General features: G+C 37.0%; 2 protein-coding genes and 1 long non-coding RNA gene across 6 annotated transcripts; 2 read left to right on the forward strand and 1 right to left on the reverse strand.

The window, feature by feature from the left end:
• Positions 1-1,267: 1,267 nt before the first annotated feature.
• On the reverse strand, positions 1,268-5,735 carry LOC102594479 (putative protein FAR1-RELATED SEQUENCE 10). Of its 3 annotated transcripts, none has more exons than XM_006357575.2 (5): positions 5,533-5,735; positions 4,141-5,369; positions 3,611-4,054; positions 2,351-3,518; positions 1,268-1,438 (listed from the first exon to the last, which is right to left on the reverse strand). In XM_006357575.2, exons 2-4 carry the CDS (start codon positions 5,173-5,175, stop codon positions 2,913-2,915), a joined length of 2,085 nt encoding a protein of 694 aa, XP_006357637.1. In that variant the 5' UTR covers positions 5,176-5,369; positions 5,533-5,735; the 3' UTR covers positions 1,268-1,438; positions 2,351-2,912. The 3 variants fall into 3 exon arrangements, with proteins under 3 accessions (XP_006357637.1, XP_006357636.1, XP_006357635.1); XM_006357574.2 differs by having other exon boundaries at positions 4,141-5,372; XM_006357573.2 differs by having other exon boundaries at positions 4,141-5,417.
• A 758-nt stretch (positions 5,736-6,493) lies between these two features.
• On the forward strand, positions 6,494-11,112 carry LOC102595258 (putative pentatricopeptide repeat-containing protein At5g09950). Its single transcript, XM_006357576.2, has one exon. It carries the CDS (start codon positions 6,664-6,666, stop codon positions 9,922-9,924), a length of 3,261 nt encoding a protein of 1,086 aa, XP_006357638.1. The 5' UTR covers positions 6,494-6,663; the 3' UTR covers positions 9,925-11,112.
• Positions 11,113-11,562: 450 nt separating this feature from the next.
• Positions 11,563-14,511, forward strand: LOC107062638 (uncharacterized). 2 transcript variants are annotated; one of them, XR_001474766.1, is made up of 3 exons: positions 11,563-12,020; positions 12,125-13,815; positions 14,298-14,511. It is a non-coding gene; the product is annotated as an uncharacterized lncRNA (long non-coding RNA). The 2 variants fall into 2 exon arrangements; XR_001474765.1 differs by having other exon boundaries at positions 11,563-12,004.
• The last annotated feature ends 476 nt before the right edge of the window (positions 14,512-14,987 follow it).

Consider the following 14,987-nt stretch of genomic DNA (forward strand, 5'->3'; position numbering starts at 1 on the left):
ATATTATTTACACTCAAGGCTCAAGGATGTGGCTTAATGGACGATGACTTTGAGTGAACACTAATGCGGGACCAACAACAACAATAACACATCATGTGTCATCTTATAAGTGGGGTCTGAAGAGGTTAAGAATCTTACCGTAAGATATACACAATCTTACTCTTACCTTATGAATAATAAATCAAGTATGAAAAGGGATATACCCCAGTGAAGCAGTATCTGGCATAAACAAGAAATGTTAGGTGATTTCTTTTTATCTAACTAAACCCTAGTCGATAAAGTTACTTGACACATGTGCTAACGAGAGATAAACCATGGTTAACAAAGTTCTCCTATATCTATGCTAGTAAGAGATAACAGATGCCCGTGAAATAGTTAAAATGTGCACAAGCTAACTCGTACACCATCGTTATCAAAAGCAAAAAAGAACTACCTTCATTTAGCTAGTAGCTCAACAACTTATAGATTTTCATCCTCACCTATTCAGAACTTGAGTCAATATTGTCAAGCACTTCCACTTATAACACTCTAATAAATGCTTACAAAACAAATTCAATGTCCATGCAAATTAAATCTGATTCATAATAATGTACAAAAAGCATTCTTACTACCCAGAAAAGTGGTTCCAAATGCAATGGATAAAGAAGAACATGGCTATAATCAAATCAGAAAGATACAAATTTAAAAAATAAGTATCCTTTGTTTCAGCATCTTGGTGAATACAAGTACAAGATTCTTTTCATAAGTCACTTAGCAGAGACACAAGATAAGATTAATCACATAATCAGGAAATTACACTAGAAGAAATGGCACGGGAAAACAAGTGACTAAACAAGTCGAAGCAGAGGAATAATTTCGAAGAGCTAGTATTTCAATCCACCACTTTGCAGAAAGCAAAACATTCAAGAAATCATACTCAACACCAGTTGATTTTTGATCAGCTGTTTACTGAATCAGTACACAAATACATATATAAGCTTTCCATATATAACACTAACCCAATCTGGCACCTTATTTAAAGCTTCTTTTCATTTTTTTAAGCTATACATATCTTGTAATTCTCACAGGTTGGAAGACCGAAAATAGCATAATGTCCTCCATGTAACAACAACAACATACCTAGTGTAATCCCACAAGTGTGGTCTGGGGAGGGTAGTGTGTACCAGACCTTACCCCAATCTTGAAAGGTAGAGAGATTGTTTCCAAAAGACCCTAAGCTCAAGGAAAAGCATATCAAAGCATAAAAAATATAAAAAAAAGAAAATAATGGGAGAGCAGAAGCCAATGTCCTCCACGTACTAGAAAGAAAAATGTTTTGTTACAGAGGTTAAATCTGCATATGCTGAAAGGTACTTGAAACATGGTATCTAGTTAACGAACATGTCGCGGTTAGCTTATATTTGACAGGAACTCTATGCTCTAAAAAGTTCCTCCAACTCTACAGTGCACATGAAATAATTGCATTCAATTCAAGTATACAAAAATTACTTCTCATGACTGCCGCTTAAATAGAGAAAGAAACAAATTAAAGACAAGCATATGATAGAGTACCACACAAGTTTTTTTGGTTAGTTATAGAGAAGAAATGATTTCATATTAAATATCATACATGACATGTATGAAGGACCCATCACAACCGTGAAAACAATAATAGGTGACACGGGAAGTCGAGAAAGCCATCAAGATGAGTTAAGTCCAACGTATCCACAAGATGAGTTGAGATGGATGTATAGTTTATATATGATTAAAAATTACCACATTATCCAAAAGGTGCAAGTAGCACATGTTGAGGATAAACTGTGAGAAGGTCGCTCAAGATGGTTTGGACATGTTCTGAGTCGACCTACAGATACATTGGGCAGTATCTGTAAAACTATGGTAAGTGGAAAATCACATGGGAGGAAGCTGTTTCAAAAATACCTACAAATGCTTGGTATCGACGCAGACTTAGCTAAAGATATGACACAATGGAAGAAAAAGATCCATATAGGTGATGGCTATTAATTTAGTATGATGATATATAATGAGCTTAAATGAAGAAGTGAGAATTCATAAAGCCGACCCCAACTTGTTTGGGAATGAGAGTAGATGATGTTCTGTAGTGTACTCTTTAAAATGTTAATCCTTTCATCAAGGTGAAACGAGTATGAATACACAAGCATGAAAAGTAAACAAAGCAGAACACATGCCAGGAAAAGAATAAGTGTTGTTACTAGCAACTACCTAGTAACAGTTTGAAAGCAAATTTCAAAGTTCTGAAAGAATATCATTTTAACTACCTAATATGGAAATGAACAACTATATTACAAAAGAAAAGACATGAAAAATCCAAATATTCTATATGACTTACCTCTGCAAGTTCTCCACTCATTTACAGAAAACCATTGACCAAGAAATACACCAATCCTTGAACGTCTCTTTTTAAATCTTTCAGTACAGAGAAACTTTCAGGACATCAGCAACACCATCATTACAGGGCTTCCATCAATGAAGCTTATTTTGCAGTTAGGAAATCCAGATTAAGTAAAGGAAAATAATTATTCCAGTGAGTAACGTTAATTTGTTAAATTGATAAATAAATCAAAATACAACTGATTCCCACTAGTGAAAGTCACTGTCAAAGGAAATGTACATGGTGACATGATACTTTTTGTGACTCTCATGCATTTCTATTCAGCAATATTAGTCAACTCTAAAGAAAGCAAAGAGCAACAAAATATTCAAAAGGAAGCCTGCTGAAAATTAAGAAAGAATGTTTTTAATGACTCTCTGTGGTTCCATGTTGATACTGTAACTTTTTTGCTATACAAAGTAAATAAATTCATGCCTAATTTCTTTCTCAAATGTTCCTTCGCAAAAGCTTTAGTTCCCTAGTATTGCTAAATTAGCCACCAGGCAAAACATCATAAGTGCTAGAGTTCACTAACATTAATAGGTGCTGAACTCGCAGCAACTTCATCTACAGTAGGCATTTTCTGTATATGCTCAAGGAGCTGTTTGAGCTCTCTATTAACATAATTAAAACGCTGCTTAGAGATGAATGATTCTGAATATAGACTTCCACTAAGAGCATGGAAAACTTGAGAATACTCATTAGCACTACTTTGAATGACTGAATCATCCAGGGAAGCTAAGGAACTCTCTAGTCTCCATCGATGTGGAAAATATTTTTCTGGCACTTGAAAGTAGTTCTTAGATACTAGCACTCGAATAGAATGGCGGCACAAAATGCCAGAGTGCTCAAATTCCTTACAAGAGCAGTGAACTTGCTCATCTTCATGAATCCAAATAACAAGACACTCTGCTTCCATTTTCTTATAATGCCTCACAAGATATGAGCTATTAGCCATCTCTGTTATTGCATATTGCATAGACAGCATAACCTCATGCTGCATGATATTGAAGGCATAAGGCGTAAGAATACTCCTTGCATGTTCTTCAAGAGGCAGGCAAGTCTTAGCAGGCATATAAAGTTGCTTTTCCTTCTTATGATTCCCAAAGTTGCACACCAAACCAACCTGTGGTGTTTAAAATGTGCAGAATTTGTCATCAAACCATGTACTAGGCATGTCAATAAAAGCGAAGTCAAGTAGTAATAACTGTTCTGTACCTGTTCAAAGAATAATAGTAAGCTTGATTGAGGGGTCAAGATATTCTTCATGAATGTCTCTACCAATTTCCAATACTCAATGGTCATTGTTCGAGCCAGGAAAAAGTTCCGCATGTAAGAAATCGGCCAGGATGCTCGATAAGAGAGAAGAAGAGCGATGTGCTTATCTGAACCAAGTCCAAACCGAGCAACCAGTTGATTCCATTGATGCTCAAAGTCCTCTACATTTTCCAGTCGACATAACATATCAAACTCAGATTTAAAATCTGGATACTGTAATCCAAGAGGCGAGGAGAACCAACTAGATAATTTTGAGAGAACTTGCCATATACATATAACATGCTTAGTGTTAGGCATCTCGCTTGCTATAGCATCTCTTAGCCCTGAATCTATATCAGTCACGATTGTCTGAGGTTGTCTCCCTCTCATGAATCGAACAAAAGACTGCATAAAGGAAATACCAACCATTAAGATAAATGTGATTATGGATGCAAAAGAAAAAAAAAACACTGAAGCTTTCTTGTCCTAACCTGTAAGGCCCAAGAGAATGATTGTGATGTCTCATCTTGCAGCAGAACACATCCAAGAAAAAGTGCATTCCCATGATTGTCAATTCCAAACCACACACCAAATAGCATATTATACGTGATAGAGCGGTATGTAGTGTCAAAAATGACAGCATCACCAAAAAACGAATATGCTTGAAGTGAGTGTCCATATGACCATGCGATGTTTTCCACTCTGCCATTTTCATCAGTAGTAAAGCTGTAAACAAACCCCTCATCCTTTTGTTCTGATGCTTTGCAAGCCTCAAGAAGCTCCAAAAGATCATTTTCTCTTTTCTCTGTGATCAAAGCATCATTCTCCTGAACAGTTTTCTTACACGTCCTGACAAAATTTCTGACATCTTTTTCTATGAAAGGCAACTGCCCCGGTTGAACTCCTTTTTCTAATTCCAGCACCTTCACTATCCGATTGACAGGAAACCCAGCTTTGGACAGCAAAAGAATCCGTTCCTGGTCAGCCTCTTGGATTTTTCGGTAAGCAGGAAGTAGTCGAACTTGATCATCTTCCAATAATTCATGATTATGAACATTACTAAACTGAGAAACATACCATTGTGCTACACCATCAACAATTTCTTTTGTCAAGTACAACTTCGCATCACATCCACACCTTACTGATTTCCTATCCCTAGGATGTTCCACATTAGCCTTCTTCCTTGGTTGATTGAATCCAGACCGGTAACACACAAAATCCCTTCTATAAATCCCCAAATTTTGGCTTTCCGTTGAGCGCGCTTTCCTAATAGAAAACCCATTCTTCCTAGCAAAGTTGCTATAATATTCAAATGCTTCATCATCACTTTTAAATATCTGTCCAACATATGGAGTAAAGACAACATCTTGGGACGAAGACGATGCTGTTTCACTCTTTGTCATTTGAGAAGCATTTGCTGTGTGATCATCTCCATCAGCTTTAATGTAACACTTCCAATCTCCACAAGGGCATTGCTGTCTCCTAATCCATATGTTATTCAATGGCTTTGCTGCCAAAATCTCCATAACAATACACACAACCTTTCTAAACCCACTAAAAAGATCCTCAATTTATGATTCCCAAAAGCAAACCAACTCTTATGGGTTCAACAAAGACCAAGAGAGATCATCATTTCAAGAATGAAAACAACAGAAAACCCCAGAAATCTCAAATTCGACTATGAATTTCAACTTGGAGTCCAAAATCTTGAATTGGGTGTCTGCTATATGAGTATAGAATGATAAATTACAAGGGAAAATAGATAAATCTGTAAAGTAGAAGAGCAGTATTGAGAATAAGAATCAGCTTTCAATTGCAAAACTAAAATGAAAAAAACAAAAAAAACCAATTCAAATATGATGAATTATGAAGAATTTGCTTACCAAATGTCAAAAAGTTGCAATCTTTGTAGATAAAAATACTATGAACAACCAGACTATTTGACATTTTTCTTCATTCTTGTAATCGCCTTTTGGGTTCTCCATGCTCCAATCTTTCAGCACAAATCTCTTTTTGTTTTTTTTTCTTTCCTTGATTTTTTTAGTAGGAAGTCAAAAGCTATACTGAAGATGGGAAAGAAAAACATACTGAACTCAAAATTTATATATTTGTAAATTCTCTAAAAATATACGAGTTAAAATTTAAAATATATGAAAAATTAAAAAATGATCATAAACTTTTTTGAAATTCAAAACTCGAAAGATGCAATATAAATTGGGATAGAGGGTGTAAGGTTTTGAATTTTGATGTATGAAGTTGAAGTTTTGTTTGAACATATAATAGAGATTTTTAAATTGTGTTTTTTTTGCTCATAGACATAAAAATCACATAAAATATGAAAACTATCAAAATTGTATAATTTTTTTATACAATCTAATTAAATAAGCAAACGTTTATAACAAGAACACAATATTTATTGATCGCGCACAACACAACATAACTCGAATATAGAAAAGTAAACACCGAGAAGATAATAGGATTGTTACACAAATTAGATATGAGAAAATAGTACAATGCTACACAAACACTAGCAAATACATGGTTTACTCAAAATAAATCCTAAAAAATAGCCGGAATGACACAAAATGACCTGTTTGACTTAATTTTCTTCACATGAATATGAAGTTCACGCAAATATCATTGGTTCTATTTATATTAACATCATCATTGGCTAAACGGACAACATATATGGTCATAGCTGCTCACAGTGGAATTAAAAAAAAGGAAAAAAAGATAAATATATCTCCGAACTATTATATCTTCGTCATATTTTTGGGTTAATATCGCTATCGTTCAAAAATTAAAGCATATATACTCTTTATTCTAACATAGTTCGGAGTATATTTGGCCTAACCCATATTCATATTCCGAGAATACTTTGCCACTCCTTAAATATTCGTTATAGAATTGGCATCAGCATTGCTTCCTAAAAGCAAGTTTTTAAAGGGGCAGAAATGGCGACAAGGTTAAATGAGGTAGCAGTAGAAACTTTTTGAGCTCAATCATCGGTGACCATGTTTATGGCAGCAATGATACAAACGCGAAACAAGCTACTGAATCATAATCCAAATCCTACTTTCGGTTTCACCACAGTTGCAGCTTCTATTCTTCACTCTTTCTCAAATCACTCTGTTTTTCCCTCCATCGCTAGAACAAATAACATATCTTTTCCTCCAACCCAAGAACCAGTATTTCAATTCAAAGACTCCACTTATCTCTTGAATAGCAATACAAAACATTTGGGAGCTGCTGTTTTGCCAGAAAAGTCAGTCTATTCTGTTCCTATAGTTTCAGATAAGTGCGAGTTTCTAGTGCAAAAATATCTGCTTTCTTTTTCTGAAAACGATGCCCAAAGACTCCATTTGGATATTATTAAATATGGGGTTGTTAAAGATTTGTACTTGTGCAACACCCTTATTAATTTGTATGTGAAAAATGCTGATTTGATCTCTGCTCATGATGTGTTCGATGAAATGCCGAACAGAAATCTAGTTACGTGGGCGTGTTTGATTACGGGTTATTCACAAAATGGGATGCCTGATGAGGCATGTGGAGTTTTCCAAGAAATGGTTTCGTCCGGGTTTATTCCTAATCATTATGCTTGTGGTAGTGCTTTGAGGTCTTGTCAGGGTTTAGGTGCTTGTGGGTTGAGGTTGGGGATGCAAATTCATGGTTTGCTTTTGAAAACAGGGCATGCTTCTAATGAAGTTGTTTCCAATGTCTTGATCTCGATGTACGGAAGTTGTGCAGGTAATGGTGATTATGCTTGGCGTGTTTTTGAAGAGATAGAGAATAAGAATTCAGTATCTTGCAATTCTATTATTTCAGTTTACTCTCAGCGAGACACAGTTTCTGCCTTTGAGCTCTTCTCCTTTATGCAAAAAGAGGATTTGGGGTTTAATTTTAAACCAACTGAGTTCACTTTTGGCAGCTTAATTACTACTGCTGCTAATCATATTAATTGTGGTTTGCTTTTACTAGAGCAGCTTCTGGCAAACATTGAAAAGTCTGGACTCTTGGAAGACTTGTATGTAGGCAGTGCTCTGCTCAGTGGTTTTGGAAGGTTTGGGTCTCTTGATACAGCGTTGAAGGTTTTCAAACAGATGGGTGCAAGAAATGCAGTGTCCTTGAACGGGCTCATGGTCGGATTGGTGAGACTTGGTCAGGGAGAAGATGCAGCTAAGGTTTTCATGGAGATAAGAGACTTAGTTAAAATCAACCCTGATTCCTTTGTGGTTCTTTTCAGTGCATTTTCTGAATTCTCTTTGTTGGAAGAAGGGGAAATAAGAGGCAGGGAGCTACATGCATATGTTATCCGAACTGGCCTGTGCAACTCCAAGGCTGCTATTGGAAATGCTCTGATTAATATGTATTCTAAATTTGGTGAAATCCAAATTGCCCATTCTGTTTTCCATCTCATGGTTAATAAGGATTCAGTATCATGGAACTCTATGATCTCCGCTCTAGATCAAAATGATTGTTTTGAAGATGCAATATCAACCTTCCAATCTATGAGGAGAATAGGTCTGATGGTTTCAAATTACTCACTGATAAGTGCTTTAAGTTCTTGTGGAAGCCTGAATTGGATAAGATTGGGGGAACAACTGCACAGTGAAGGGATAAAGTTAGGACTTGATTTTGATGTTTCAGTGTCTAATACTCTTCTTGCTTTATATGCTGATACTGGATGTGTGGCTGAATGCAAGAAATTGTTTACCTTGATGCCAGAACATGATCTAGTTTCATGGAATACCATTATCGGTGCATTAGGTGATTCTGAGACGTCTATTTCTGAAGCCATAGAGTACTTCATACAGATGATGTGTGCTGGATGGAGTCCTAACAATGTGACATTTATAAATGTCCTTTCAGCAATATCATCTCTTTCTCTTCTTGGTCTTGTTCGTCAAATCCATGCTCTGGTGCTAAAATATAGTGCAATGGATGCTAATTCTATTGAAAACACATTTCTTGCTTGCTATGGTAAGTGTGGGGAAATGGATGACTGTGAGAACATATTTTCTGAGATGTCTGACAGGAAGGATGATGTGAGTTGGAATTTAATGATCTCTGGATATTTACACAATGAGGTCTTACCAAAAGCCATGGACTTAGTCTGGCATATGCTGCACAAGGGTCAGAAATTAGATGGCTTCACATTTGCCTCTGTTCTCAGTGCATGTGCCTCAATCTCAACATTGGAGCATGGCATGGAAGTTCATGCTTGTGCAATCAGAGCCTGTTTGGAATCTGACATTGTTGTGGGGAGTGCTCTTGTTGACATGTATGCCAAATGTGGAAGAATAGATTATGCTTCAAGGTTTTTTGATTTAATGCCTGTACGCAATATATATTCATGGAACTCAATGATATCTGGTTATGCACGGCATGGAAACGGACATAAAGCACTAGAGCTTTTTACAAAAATGAAGATGGATGGTCAAACACCTGACCATGTCACATTTGTTGGTGTCTTATCAGCTTGTAGCCACGTTGGATTTGTCGGGCAGGGAATGGACTACTTTGATTCCATGAGTAATCAATATGGACTGACACCTCGGATTGAGCATTTCTCATGCATGGTTGATATCCTGGGACGAGCAGGGCAGATGAATAAATTGGAGGACTTCATCAATAAAATGCCACTAAAGCCCAATGCACTTATCTGGAGGACTGTGCTTGGAGCCTGTGGTCGAGCAAGCAGTCGTAAAACAGATCTAGGTAGGAAGGCTGCTCACATGCTCTTAGAGTTGGAACCTCATAATGCTGTGAATTATGTGCTTCTTGCAAATATGTATGCTTCAGGAGGGAAGTGGGAGGATGTGGCAGAGGCTCGGCGTGCAATGAGAGAAGCAACAGTAAGGAAAGAAGCTGGATGCAGCTGGGTTAGCATGAGAGATGGTGTTCATGTTTTTGTAGCTGGTGATCAATCACATCCGGATAAACATGCAATTTATGAAAAACTTAAGGAACTGCACAAGAGGATTAGGGATGCAGGGTATGTACCACAGATTAAATATGCCTTGTATGATCTTGAACTGGAGAATAAGGAAGAACTCCTCAGCTATCATAGTGAAAGACTTGCAGTTGCTTTTGTTCTTACACGGATATCAGATAAGCCAATCAGAATAATGAAAAACCTTCGAGTTTGTGGGGACTGTCACTCTGCCTTCAGGTACATTTCACAAGTTGTTGGTAGACAAATAGTATTACGAGACTCCAACAGATTTCATCATTTTGCTGATGGAAAATGTTCATGTAACGATTACTGGTGATAGATCAAATGTTGTCTAACTTAAAGAAAGGGATGCTACTTAATGAGGCATTAACAGACGAAGCAATGGAAAAGGTTCAAGCATGTCATGTCTGAAGTATAGGAGAGAGGCAGTTTGCAAGGGTGTTGCATCAAGTATTCTGGTGAGGACCTCAACATGATTTCAGTAAAGTGTGCCATAATCTTGGTGTGGTTTGAATTACTTGCTATATTTCTTTAACGTTTTATGACTGAATCTGCTAGAATGACAGCAAATGACACCATCAATTAAAAGAAGTATGGCGAATGTAAGGAGAGTTGAGAATATCAAACCCTATGTAAGCATGTATCCAAGTTGTTGGCAGACAAATAGTATTATGAGACTCCTGCAGATTTCATCATTTTGTGCACTTGCTTAGTGGTCAATGAAGTTTGAAGGGACCATGGGAAACAGGGGTTCAGAACTTCAAATCCTTGCAGAGGCGAAAGATTGTTAGGTGATTTCTTCCCATCTGTCTAAGCTTGGTGAACAAAGTTACCCTTGTACATGTATTGGTGAGAAGCAGCAGGTACCAAGTGAATTAGTCGAGATGTGCACAAGCTGGCCCATACACCACCACCAACACCTAATATGCCTCAGTCCCAAACAAGTTGGTGTTGGCACCACCATTGTTGAAAAAACAGATTTTATTTTTGCTGATGGGAGTGTTCTTGTGATAATTATTGGTGATTGATCAAATTCTGTCTAACTTAGAGAAAGGGGTGTTGCTTAATGGGGAATTTCAAAACAGATGAAGTAATGAGAGTTCAGCATGTCAAAGAAGTATGGGAAGGGAAGCATTTAGTTTTAACCTGGTATTTTATTTTGACCGGCAGAAGCCGAACCAAACCCTAAGCAAAGAAGGGATGTGCCTTAGTTCAGTCTCGAGGACGGGATAATAGGGGCGTAGCACCGAATATGTAGGAGTAGTCTCACCCAGTAGATGGACAAGCCAGTAGTACCAATCAAGGAAGCCTTGAACTCTAGAGCTTTCTTTCCTGATGGGGACTAAGAAAAGGAGACGAATATAGCTAAACAGCTGCAGCAGAAAGAACGAAAAGCCAAAAGTCAAGGTGCATAGCGGTCTTTTCAAGAATAGGGGAGTACAGAATAAGGGGTTTGCAAGACAAAAGAGAGTCCGCTGGAACTACGGACAAGGATATTTTACTCAATTCCCCTCTTACTATTTTGAAAAGCGGAATAAAATTTAATTCCACCAGTGTGTATGTAAGACAACCAACATTCTCTATGTTCAATTGGGCAAGCCAGAGCAAGACTTCTCTGTGGGAATACCCGGCTATCTCCTACTTTAAATAGAGAAAATCCCTGGAATTCTCTGATGCCGGGGATTCTGTCTAAAAAACTGCGTATTGCGATCTCCGCTGACGATCGTTCTTTTCTTTTCATAAGATCTATTCTTGGGCTAGAGCGTTAATATAGCTTTTCTCTTTTATATGGGATAGGGCTTTGGAGAACTCCTAGAATGGGATTCCCCTTATGTGATATCCTAACTAGTACCAGTCTAACTAAGAGTCATCTGCTAGGCCAGCTTCCTGTGAGTAAGCCAGTGCTAAAGAAGAGGGCTAAGGAAAAGCGAAAAATTCATTGGGATAGATGAATAAATTATTCTGGTGGCGACATCAACCTGAAGTTACAAAAACATACCATACTCCTGGTGTTTGATTGATACTTGCCATATTGTCATATTCTTTGATATTTTATGCTTGAATCGGTAAGAGTGACAGCAAATGACAACATGAAATCAAAGTTGAATGTATAGGGTAAACTGTATCAAAGGTGCTCTTGCACAATAAAGGCCTTTGGTTTTGCTGGACGAATTCATTGTGCAGACTCCACAGATCATGTAAAGTCCAGTTTTTGATCTCTAAGGAACTCATCCTTCAGGTGAGTGGTTCATGGGAAGGCTTGTCTTGCATGCTAGCTGAGTACACACCCATGGTACTCCATAGATACGGTTGAGGAAGAAGTTAACAGCAGTATGACCGAAAGATGTTTATTGTAGTTAATCAAGTTTTAACACCAACTTGTTGATCAAGGGAAGGTAATGTGCATGAAAAGTATGTCTTCCTTTGTGCTAGCTCGTCTTCTTCATCTCAAAATGCTTGATAAAAGTGTGTGTATATTATCCAGAAGGTTTTACTTCTGTTCTCTACTTGTGCAGTACTGAGTCCTCTTGTACGGGTTGCAAGCAGCTACAACTAATGTTACATTATAGATGGACACAATAACATCTTCGATCATGAACAACATTGTCGATCATCATAAAATGGAATAACAAAGATGCAGGTTCCTTCAATACCAAGACTGATTCTTTTTCAGGATTACTTTACAGAATGATGAATGAGTTGGTTGGAATTTCTCACCCTAGGAAAAGCATGTTTTGGCTAAGAGAAGAATTTTGTCAGTGTTTATGATCAGGATTAGACTCTGACATTTTTGAAGTTGATTATATGGGACAAGACAGGTTTAGTCATTTTACCAGTATCTTGTACTTATTCTTTTTTGAATTAACATGGGTAATGCACGGATATCTTGCCTTATGTTTGCAATAGCATTCACTTTGTTTGCTTCTCCTTCTTAGTAAGTTATAAGCCCAAAACATAATTTATCTTATATTTTCTTTCTGATACATAATCCTATATTGTCACATCCAAGTTGATGATAATTACTTCACACTAATGTATACAAACGAACTGATCTTGGAAACAAGTAAAGAGTAGATACAACCACGGGCAACTGGGATCTTAGATATTGTTAAATAAGGTGATGCGGTAATACATGGACTGGATCCAAAGATATCACAAAAACTGTTGAAAAGAGAAGAAACAAGAAGAATCATTATTTTATTATAATAAATGTGTATTTGGAATAAAAGGAAAATGTTCTCTGAAAAAATATCCTTAGGAAAAAAGTTCCTATTTTGTTTTTCCAGTCAACATCTGAATTCGAACCGTCGATCTTGGCCATTCATTATCCCTATTGTCCTCTCTGCTCAAAAAATTATAGCAAGACTTCAAGTTAACTTCCCATGTTTTCTTCCTTTTGGCTGTCACTGTTGAGTGCCGAATTACCCTTTAGTTATTCATGACTGTTATTCACTTGATCCTTGACCAGGATATGAAACTGATAGTAGCTCTATAAAAGTACAATTTGCAATCAGCTCGCTAAGTTAGTTGGAGATCATGATGATGACTTCAGCATTCCCTTGAGTAAGAATCTGAAGAAGGTCAGTACCAAGTTCTTAACTATTTCACAGAAGAAGAAACACCAGAAGACAAGCCTACAGGGATGAAGTATCTCAGAGGAAATGACTTTATTTCTTTGTTGCAATTGGAGCATTTGTCATTCTTCCACCCCTTGTTCCTTTAGGAATTGAAATCGAGACGGCTTATGTGCAGTTATTTCCATGACTTGTATAAATACTTCACAGATATATTCAATATTTCTGTTACTAATATAGTGAAACTGTGTAAGTTTGTTGAAGTCCTTGTTAACACTTGAGAAGAATGGTCATTAGGAGTTGTAGACTAACTGTACTTTGTATTATCGCATATGTACTGTCTAACATTAGCAACAAGTGATTCTTAACAAAAGGTGATACACTGGGGGCATTTTTATCTTTCTTGAGTGTCCATTGTCATTCTAGGTGTCACCACAAGAACTGTTTCTGGTTAGAACAAGCAGTGTGTATTGTGAATCTCTCATGATGGTGAATCCAGTTCTGTTTAGTGCATCTTCAGATCAAGTGCAGATATAATGAGTAATCATCGACTTCCAGGAAAGAGTAGAAGAATGGGACCTATTATGGGACATACAATGCATTACAGACGTATGATTGTTACACTTCATCAGGTAGCTTTTCACCAATGGAGAGGGTTATCCTTTTTCCTAGTTGCAAATTTTAGACAAAACATGTAAGGCGAAAAAGTGGACACAAATCTCTCATATTGTTTGTTTGGTTCTATATGATGCTCTACATTACTAGTACACAAAATATCTTGTATTATATGATGCTCTACATTGATAGTACACGAAATGTCTCGTATTATATGCTGTAGATGATGCTTTACATTGATTGTACACAAACTCTCTCGTATTATATGCTTATATGACACTCTACATTGATACCACACAAAACTCTCATTTGTTTCTAAAACTGTGACGAGGTTGGAAAGAATTCAATGTTAGTAAAAGGCAAATGATTTGTTTTTTCTGTAATGGCTCTGATGATGACATGAGTGACAATTCATTTTTCTCATCAGTTGAAGATATTCCTTAATCCGTTTGTCGCTGCTGTTTCATTGACTAAATCACTCCTGGTTTGCTTTATATAGGGCCCATTTTTCTTGGAGCAGATAGATGAAGAGGATAACAACAATCTCAACAGTAAAAGCCAGGTTCCAAACACTCGTGCTTCTCATAGTTCTTCTGTGATATGACTGTAAACCTGTATATATGTTGATAATTCCCAGTAAAGAAACTGTCACTCCTAGAAGCCAGTGAACTGAAAACCATATACTCCTTCCTTTGCTTTCTCTGTACAGGAATCAAGACACAATACTTAAAATTACTGAAATTAACTTCGGAAGATTTGCACAAATAGGATCTTTCAGTGCCGCAATTTAATTTTTGACCCCGTTAAAAATGTTTTTGTGGCCACCATAACATAGCAAAATCCCGACGAATTGCCAGGATTTCAAATTGACGAGAAAAATGTGCCTCGTCACAATAATTGCTAGGATTCCTGGCCAAATCCTGTCGATTGACCAGAATTTGGCCACAAATCCTGGCGAATTTCAAATTAATAGCAAAACTTGTCTTGTCATAAATTCTAACGGATCACCGGGATAACCAGTATTGTGATTACAAATCCTGAAATTAAGGTATATATCCTTAACCTGTCAGGCTTAAAAATCCCAGTGGCTGCTTGCAGCTATATGGCAGCATAAACAGCTAAGCCAATTCTTTGTGAAAGAGTTGTCAAAGTTTCCTATCGACATGATTGCTGCTGCTGTTACAAGGAG

Source organism: Solanum tuberosum, unplaced genomic scaffold, assembly GCF_000226075.1.
Source record: "Solanum tuberosum cultivar DM 1-3 516 R44 unplaced genomic scaffold, SolTub_3.0 scf00251, whole genome shotgun sequence".
Lineage (NCBI taxonomy): Eukaryota > Viridiplantae > Streptophyta > Magnoliopsida > Solanales > Solanaceae > Solanum > Solanum tuberosum.